Source organism: Morone saxatilis, unplaced genomic scaffold (assembly GCF_004916995.1).
Source record: "Morone saxatilis isolate NCDOM2014 unplaced genomic scaffold, NCSU_SB_2.0 Contig2, whole genome shotgun sequence".
In the NCBI taxonomy this organism is placed as follows: domain Eukaryota; kingdom Metazoa; phylum Chordata; class Actinopteri; family Moronidae; genus Morone; species Morone saxatilis.
This window is the reverse complement of record NW_023339762.1, coordinates 13,527,192-13,536,379: the sequence shown is the minus strand read 5'-3', so window position 1 is coordinate 13,536,379 and position 9,188 is coordinate 13,527,192. Positions and strand designations below refer to the sequence as shown.

Genomic DNA, 9,188 nt, shown 5'->3' with positions numbered 1-9,188 from the left:
TGCTGTGAAACACATCAACATAACAGGATGCAACTAAAACACATACCAAAACCCCTATCCGAAGCAGAAAAACTATAAAACCACCTCTGTTACCAAAACAACCAGTGGCAAGGAGGGAGAAAAATTAAAAAAGGTAGATCATATAATTTGTTTACATATTTACTTGTTTTACTTTGTATAGATTTACTTTTTCTTACCTTATGTTTCATGTCAAGCAGTTGTGCAGTAGCTATACTGTAGCTCAGCTGTGAATTTCTGGTCCTCAGGCGGTCCAGCTGAGTGTCCAGACGCCCATGAGCATCCTGCAGCCATTGCCCCACTTCTGCTTCTCTAAAGCTACTAGCACCTCGGGCAGCCCTTAATTCAGCCCCTGGAGATGGAGGAAAGGATCGCGTGGGATTTGGTGCCAGATGAGACAATGACTGCCACTTCCTTAGACCTGGGTCATTCTGCCTGAAGCCACTGGTGCTCCCAGATGTGCTGGAATACATACAGTGTATCAGTCAGAATTTATTCCACCACCCTGACCTGAAAATGAATATTACTTTGTCACTATTGCTTAAAAACTGTATAATCCCCTCACCTTGTGTTAACTTTGGACAGAAACCCTGTCCCAGAGACAGTTGCCATACCACACCATGCTGAGGTCTAAGAAACAAAAACACTCATTTGTAAAATGCTTAGATCAACATGTTCTACAACAAAAAGACTATACATGGCTCTTACCTGGGCTGTAAAGCGAGATTTGGTGTCCCACATGTCGAGGTCCGTGAGAGAAAATGGACTTGAACTTCTGCACGAAGGTCCAAACATGTTGAAGTGTCTTCCTAGATCCAAGCTATGACTTCCCATTGAATGGGAGAGGCTGCAGTCCTTATCTCCCAATGTCAAGCGACAGGGATAGATTTTCTCACAGAGGTGGCAGCTTGAGGTGTGTGGCTATTCTTGGATCATGTGTCTTGATATTTCCACTGCTTGCTTGATGATCAACAACTAGTTTTAACACTGCATGACGATGACAGTCTGTGATCTACAGTATCATTTAATATTATTATAAATTTGTTATTGACACAATTTTCCATATCTATCTAGGAAAATGTGAGATAAGAAAAGAAACACAACATATTCTAATGCACAACATGACACTTTTCTTACGGTACCTTGCTGCAGAAACCCTCATGCTCACTTGATCTGCTTGTAAGCCTCACACAGCTTTGATTGCAAGCTGCTCAGTAGTCCTTGAACTGAGTTTCCATGGTAACCCATGTACACAGGACGCAGTGGGGTGGGTGTGGGATGTGTTAATACTTCTGGGATAGTCTCCACATGATCTCACACAGTTTGCTAACTGGCTGTTTGGTGACAGGGGTTGTTAAGAACTCGTGAACTATAAACAGTGTCCCTAATATGCATAGCTTACCTCTTATTAATTATTTATGACAGTGACATGTACCAGGGGATGATTATGATTAGCTTTAGGAACACACAGAGAAAACAATTCTTTATAATTGTGTGTGTAAAAGTGTTTTTTTTTTTTTTTAGCTACAGTGATGAGCAAGCATGATGAATTGCATGCTATTACTCTCCAGCTCAGTGTGAAATATTGCACACCACTGACTAAATCCAAAGTTATTCCTTTGCATATGCCAGTCAGACATTATTCAGCTCTATGTTTCAGAAATAGTGTACACCCTAATTATATGTGTGTATGTTCATACACGATACATTTTTTTTAGGATTTAAAATGTCTCATGGCGACCAAAAGTCGCAATATGTCAGGATTTCGCTCATTTTCACGTTTAAGCTCTTATTTTGAAAGATGTCTTATACCGGAAGCCGGACGTCGTCATCCTCAAGCTAGCAGCAGAAGTAGCTTTTGACCATTCAAGAAGCTAGCAGTTTAAAGGCGCAATCATTTTCCTTTCAGCACTTAATTTGAAACTTTCACTCATTTGTGTTTTTGAAAGTCGAGCTTCGTATTCATTCCGGAGAGGTACACCACTTTAAACCCAGGACTTTAGTCAAATACAGTGTTTATGTTTTGAAATTAACGCTAGTTAGGTAGGAACTTCATAACAGGCCAATGCTAGTCAGTTAGCACAACTATTCACTAACATTAAGCAATTAGTAGTTATGATGTCCTGAGCTTATTCATTTTCAAGGTTTGTGTCTACTACAAAGCTTCTCTGTCAAGTAGCGCTGAATAGTTAAATGGAAACTTGTGTTGTTTATCATTGTGCAGTTATGGCTGCGGATTGGTTGGGGAGCTTGGTGTCAATTAACTGTGGGCCAACACTGGGAGTCTATCAAGGAGAGGTGGTGTCTGTGGACCAATCCAGCCAAACCATCTCCTTAAGACAACCGTTTCATAACGGAGTCAAGTGCTCTATTCCCGAGGTGACATTCAGGTAAAGCTCAGACACCAATTGGTTGCTCATTTTCTATTTTTCACAGCTTTTTTGGTTCTTTTTGTCACTAAATATAGTATTTTACCTTTTTTTTCTGCAGTGCCATAGACATAAAAGAGCTTAAGATTTTAGATATCAGAAATGGCAATGCTAGGAACAGCTCTTCTGCATCTACGAAGGTAAGCAGTGCTCCAGTTTCAGTACCAAAGGGTGACCCCAGGTGTGTGGAGAAACTGAACTCTCCTCAGCACTGCTCTAAAAGCTATGGAGAACGTCATCTGGATGTTCCCGGCCAGCCAAAAGCATTTCGTCGGAGACACAACTCCTGTAAGTGCAATGTAGTACAACTCGGTCAGAGAGACAAATTACTGATTGTTGCTGTGTTGAGATTTACTCTGTTTTCCCCCAATCAGGGTCGTCTAGTAGTCGAGGGGCAAACCAAGTGACACCGAAGAAGAATGGGGTGAAGAATGGTCAGATGAAGCCCAGAGATGATGAGTGTTTTGGGGATGGCATGGATGATGGGCTGGATACAGACTTTGATTTTGAAGGAAACTTGGCTCTTTTCGACAAAGCAGCAGTTTTTTCAGAAATCGACATATCGGAGCGCCGTAATGGCGCAAGATCACGTGGGACGCCTCAAGAGCAGACGCCATCACGGTATCGTCATGATGAAAACATCCTGGAGGCCAAACCTATTGTGTACAGACAGATTACTGTACCGCAGCCAGGGGCCAAAGAGTACTGCACTGGTAGGTGGTTCCCATTGTAATGAAACAAATGGTAGTGAGGGTAAATGATCTAAAGTAGACTGTTATATACTTATCCTTTTTTCCATACAGACTCTGGGCTTGTTGTACCCAGTGTATCCTATGAACTACACAAGCGTCTGTTGTCAGTCGCTGAGCGTCACGGTCTCTCACTGGAACGAAGACTTGAGATGACTGGAGTGTGTGCCAGTCAGATGGCACTTACGTTGTTGGGTGGACCGAACAGGTAAGCATGTAATGATGGTTTGTAAGCATAGAAATGAGTTAGTTAGTGGCTAAGTGTTGTTAGCAATGTACATTATCGGCTGTAACAAAAGTCAAAATGATTGTTTTCATTGAAGATCCCGAGTCTTCAGTATTTATAAGCTGTTAAGAAATAATAAGAAAAGAAATTGAATGAAATAACGTCACAATATTGAGCAGAGTTTTGAAAATATATTGTATTATTTCATATTTTGTCTTCATTTATTCATATAATTATTTGTTAATGGCATTATTATTATACTAGTAACAGTAAACAAAATTCACAGTTCAGTATGTAACTCAGTTTTGGTTTCATGGTTCGGTACGTTTTGGGTACAGGGCAAAAATTTAGAAAGCATTCATTTATTTTGAAAAAATGTAAGCCTTCAACACTGGCTCCTTGGCCAGATTTCTGGATGTTTGGCACTTATATACTGGCATGTAGGCAATAAGAATAAAGTACAAATGTCAGTAATGCTCCATCCTGACCTGATGAAAATTCATGAACAGCTGCAGTTTGTGCTTGTTTATACAGGGCTGGCACAGTAAACTGACTATAATGTGACCATGTGCTTAAATCCTGTGTTCTGTATGACCGAGTATGGTCGCATGTCTGCAATGATAAACACTCCTGTAGCATTATTTATTGCTTTGGCTCAGTCTGAATCTGCAGCGAGAGGCTGGCTGGACGCTGTGGGGAGAAGGACTTGCCTTCCGGTCTGTCTTTGTTTCATCCTGCTAATCGGCACATTTGGGTGATGCCGTCGTAATTGACATGTTTGCACAGACATACTCAACTTCAGTTGAACCATGTCGGCACACAGTTTGTTGGACACTAATCTTTGTCCATTTCAGCTGTAACTAACTGGGAAACTGAAATGGTCTCATACAGTAATATGAGTAAAACTCACACACTCTAATTTCTGTTCCGCGTGTGTGAGTAGGATACATAAATAGACTATTTTAAGTAACTGTTTGGGTCAGTGGGCGTACCGAACCAAGGAAATTGTGCACCAAACTAAAGGTCCTGTACCGAATTGTTCGGGACAAATACACATGCCGTTAACCCTACACACTACTGAAACCTGTTGTTTTATATGCCAAACATTACATCAGGAAAGCAACTTAGTTCCTTTTTCATGTTCCCTACAGATTCACTCCAAAGAATCTACACCAGCGTCCCACAGTGGCTCTGCTTTGTGGCCCCCATGTTCAGGGAGCTCAGGGCATCAGTTGTGGTCGTCACCTGGCCAATCACGAAGTCGAGGTCATCTTGTTTCTGCCCAATTTCGTCAAGATGCTCGACTCAGTCACCAGTGAGCTCACACTCTTCAACAAGACTGGTGGCAAACAGGTGTCAAGTATCAAAGGTGAGCATACGATATTTTTCTGCTTTTTAATTTTTACATTTTGCATTGTAGATGGTCAGGTCAGGCTACATACCTTGAGATTTTACAGTTTTTTCCCTCTGACTCCACAGATCTTCCTGACACCCCAGTAGATCTAATCATCAACTGTCTGGACTGCCACGAGAACACATTCCTGATGGATCAGCCTTGGTACCGAGCCGCCGCAGACTGGGCTAACCAGAACCGAGCACCAGTGCTCAGCTTAGACCCTCCGGGTAGTGGACAGGGGCAGGCGGTCGAGGCCAAGTGGTCCCTCTCTCTTTGCCTCCCCCTTTCCCTAGCTGAGGGGGCTGGCAGGGTTTACCTTTGTGACATAGGTATCCCTCGCCAGGTGTTCCAGGAAGTGGGAATCAAGTACCATTCTCCTTTTGGCTGCAAATTTGTCATTCCCTTGCACTCTGCGTAATGTGACGAATGGTCAACATGACAGATTGAATCTTTCACCCTCCATGACCATTTGGGTTTTGGCGCCTTACTGTATATTCCAGAGCTTCAGCTGTTTTTCAGTTCATCCATTAACTTTCTAACCCATCAACATGTGAATGGGACTTCCTACTGTTTGGTACATTAGTTCCACAAGGACTTAGTGCACGTAGATAGGATAGGAAAGAGCTTTACTGAAAAAGTAAATGTGTTGTCCATTAGAGGCTTCAGCAATTATGTAGATACCATTGTATTTACGTGATATTGCAGTGTATTTGGAGAATAGGTTTTCAAAAATACAGCTGACGTGTCAAAAATAATACCACATAGTGTTCAGTTTAAAATTGAATAGGACAATCTCCAACTTTAAATGGAAAAATTCTCAATGTCACTGTAACCTCATTCCAAAGCCATCTGGTAAATAAACAGAGATCCACAATATAATACAGGCAAGTGCGATGTTATTACATACAAAAATCCATCAATCTGTATATCAGTGTTACCATTGCTAATGGCTTTCCTTATAGCCTGCCATACTGTGCAGCACTCAGTTACTGTTGCCTGATTTTTTTTATTATTTTTATCATTATTTGTCATTTATGTGAGCTGTGTTTTCAAACTAAGCCAGTGCTGAATAGGGCAGCTAATCGAGAGAATCCAGATATTCGCAGTTTTGTTTGTCATGTTAAGGGCTTTGATGAAGATGACACAGCATGCAAAACCTCTAGCGATCTTGCCTCTAAGAGGGGAAAAAAAAAGGTTTGCTAACAAAAGTTTGGTATAATAGAGAGCTGAAGTCATAACGTCACATCCAGGCCAGCCTGTAGTTTCTGTAACTCAATGCAATTTCTTAATGAAGCATGTTTCTGGAGTTTTATCTAGTACCACAGTTGGTAAAAGAAATTTAAACCTTTGTGACGAAATTGAACAATGATTACGAGGTTAGGAAAGGAAAACAAAATGACAGCCCCTAAAAGAAAAACTACAAACATGGCAGCGCGGGTATGTGCGTCATCATAACTTGTTTTCGTCCATATCCATAAAATGTAGGAGGCTTATGGGAAATGGTGTTTGTCAAAGGTTGCTAAAAAACAAATATTGAGTTGAGTTGAACATTGACAGGACAAGATATTTATTTATTAGCATTGTTACAAATATCAGTGAGGTTTTGAATGAGGTTTTCTTACTCCTGGAGCAGAGCATGGACGTTCAGGTTTCACTTCAGCTCTCTATTGTATCAGTTAAAGGACCATACCATAGTGTTTGCAAGTCTTAGCTCTTTAACTACTATCATGCATAATTAACATTTGTTCTGACCTGTTTTACATGCAGACTACAGTTTAAAATGTTTTGATATGTGTTGCTCTTGGTATCCAATTGCTATACAATATCAAAATCAATTGACAAACTCTAACAACTTTGTTATGTTGTGTAATGTTTCACAGCAAACATCCAATCTGTTTTGTTCAGTGTCACGTAATTTTTGATATGTAGTTTAATCACAGACTTCAAAAGTCTGCACTGCTTTACACCAACAAAAACTAATGCTTACTTGACATTGTCTGTGATTGACAAAAGTTTTCAAGAGAGTAGATTTTTCATGTTGTATGAGAATAAGTACAATACAACGGAAGGCAAAAAGCATCTGAATCTATAAAACACAGTAGCACGGGCTGCTGAGGGTTGGTTGTGGTGTAAAGTTTAAGTGATTTGTAATAGATTAGCTAAAAAAAAAACATGGGTATGGTCCTTTTTTAGGTTTCAAGCCACATGATTGAATTTTAACCTTGTCGGTTCAAATGTTGACAGCTTTTCAAAGATCAAAGACGTGTCGGTTAGTAGCATTTTCTAAAGTATAAATGCTCTGTATATGTGGAATACATTTAGGTTGAATTGTTTTATTTTAAACTTAAAATCAACATGCAGAATCCTGCCCTCTCTGAACTAATTAGATCGGGTCTTTGTGATGAGAATTTTTCTTTTGTTGCCTCCTGATGTTATGGGGTAAGCCTGTTTATGTACTCGATCGTTGGTGGTATTAACCATGAAACTAAAGCATAGACTGTGAAATACAAGAAGAGCTGCTTGTTCTGTGCTTCTTGAGTCCTTGACAGAGGGGCTGTAGGCCTCTCTACTGCCAGATCTGTTTGACAGTGAAAGTCAAACCCTTTGCTTGTTCTTTAACAAGATCACGTTCACTTAAAATGTCTTTTTCAGTCTTTTGTGTCATTGAGGTGAAGTCTAGAAAATTCTGAATTGCAGTTGCGGAGGTTACAAATCATCCAGGGCTGTGTCTCATGGTGTGGTATTGTCTCCACATGTGAACTTAAGTCTCAGATTTGCATTATATGTGTGGATTGTTCTCTGTGCACATTAGCCAGCACAGGGTTCATATGCTGATTGTGTGAAAATGACATTCACACACAAAGGTTTTGTCCTTTCTCCAACATTCCTCCAGCCTGATGTGTTATGTCTCATCTGTTGAGACAAGTCTGCCTGTGACAGCCAGCGTTACTGAATGTGAACAGAAGATGCGTTTTGTTTCTCTTTGGCCGCCAGGGGGCCACGAACCCACAGTTCTGGTGGCTCTTCCTTATTCTGCTGAAATGGCAGCGTTATGTACTGAACACTATTTCCTCAAAGGAGGAGTGTTATTTTCTCTACGAAATGTGAAACAGCCTGAAGCCGAGTGGCTTCTCTTTTGTAGGTTTAAGGGGGAGTTAAATTGTTATAAAAAAACCAAACAAAAAAACAACGCTGGTTATGTTTCTTGGGAATTAGTTTACATGTTTCAAATGTGGATGTTAAGTCCATGCAAAATCAGTGTGCAGTTGACATACAATTGCAATAAATAATCAGTGGGCGGTCGAGATAACTGTTTCCTTTGGGAGCGAAGTTCACTGTCAGTGTGTCAGTGTCCAGTCCTCCTGTGTCATGTCTGCAGATTGAAACAATAATAAAAAATAAAACAAACTTTCACCATTGCTTTTTCTTTGTGGACTTTTTAAGTTTTTGTTGTTGTTGTAAACACCGATGGTCAAATTCCTTCACCAGCGTCACTCAAATAGATCCAGTGATCCATTTTTAGCCCCGACTAGTTTGCCATTAACGCGCATGTGCAGTGAAAAATCAAGGTGGGGCAAAAGAAAGTTGAATGTTTCTGACGGAGTAAAGGAGTGGGGCAGTGTGAGGGAGACGCAAATTAGTTAGCAGTTATTTTAAACGCTGCACTTTTCTATCCAGCTGAGTTCTCACGGGGGGGTTCTTTTTTCTTTTCCCTCACTCCCTTTGCTCTTCCCATCGAGCCCGCACTGATAAGTTTGTAGAAAAAGTTACTTTGTCTTTTTTTTTTATCATCACACAAGGCTGATTTTATTTATTGTTTGTTTCAAAGGATGTTGACAGGAGACGCACCGACAGCAGTCTCGGCTGGTTTTACTGAGCTACTTTAGGACTGCTGAAGTTTCGTGTCACCTGAGAGAGAAGTCACTTCCTCATTGATGCGTTTTTAACCTCAACTGTCGGTTGTTTATTTCGTGAATGGGAGTTTTTTTGTCTGCTGTCGCTCAGATGAGAAAGGACGTCGGGAAGTAGCCGAATCACCTGTTTATTGTCTCGTTTTCTGCCTGCAAACAGGTAAGCGTTTTATTGTGAGCCCGGAGCTTTTGGTTGTTATGTTGTGTTGTATATTTGTGTAAAGCCAATGAGCTGCAGGGCCTATCAGCTGGTGCACTTACAGTGTAACACTGACACCTCTGATCATGTTGCTTATCAGAGAGCATTGGGCTTCACAATCAAGCTTTTATCTCCAGCCCTATTTCCATTTGTGTAATGCACCCAGCTCCAAGTGCTTTACAGTAAAACCAAAATAGACTTGATAAATGTGTGCTTTCGAGACAGACTTAACCTTTTTAACATCCTCCTCCTCCTCCTCC

At 40.8% G+C, this 9,188-nt stretch overlaps 2 protein-coding genes across 2 annotated transcripts in view; both read left to right on the top strand.

Moving 5' to 3' along the window:
- Window positions 1-1,848: 1,848 nt before the first annotated feature.
- edc3 (enhancer of mRNA decapping 3 homolog (S. cerevisiae)) lies at window positions 1,849-8,226 on the top strand. Its single transcript, XM_035664713.1, has 7 exons — window positions 1,849-1,993; window positions 2,243-2,408; window positions 2,509-2,735; window positions 2,822-3,160; window positions 3,251-3,404; window positions 4,574-4,791; window positions 4,902-8,226. The coding sequence occupies exons 2-7, from the start codon at window positions 2,245-2,247 to the stop codon at window positions 5,234-5,236; spliced, it is 1,437 nt and encodes a 478-aa protein (XP_035520606.1). The 5' UTR covers window positions 1,849-1,993; window positions 2,243-2,244; the 3' UTR covers window positions 5,237-8,226.
- Window positions 8,227-8,403: 177 nt separating this feature from the next.
- Window positions 8,404-9,188, top strand: part of LOC118330239 (tyrosine-protein kinase CSK-like) — a 13,608-nt gene continuing 12,823 nt past the window's right edge. Inside the window, exon 1 of the mRNA XM_035664714.1 lies at window positions 8,404-8,889. The gene's annotated coding sequence lies outside the window, so the exon portion shown is untranslated. The remainder of the gene's footprint in view (window positions 8,890-9,188) is intronic.

Bases quoted from the DNA above. Each gene is read 5' to 3' on its own strand.
- edc3 (XM_035664713.1), top strand. From the start codon at position 2,245: ATGGCTGCGGATTGGTTGGGGAGCTTGGTGTCAATTAACTGTGGGCCA. The intron at 3,161-3,250 runs GTAGGTGGTTCC...TTTTCCATACAG, and splicing joins GGCCAAAGAGTACTGCACTG to ACTCTGGGCTTGTTGTACCC. The intron at 4,792-4,901 runs GTGAGCATACGA...CTGACTCCACAG, and splicing joins ACAGGTGTCAAGTATCAAAG to ATCTTCCTGACACCCCAGTA.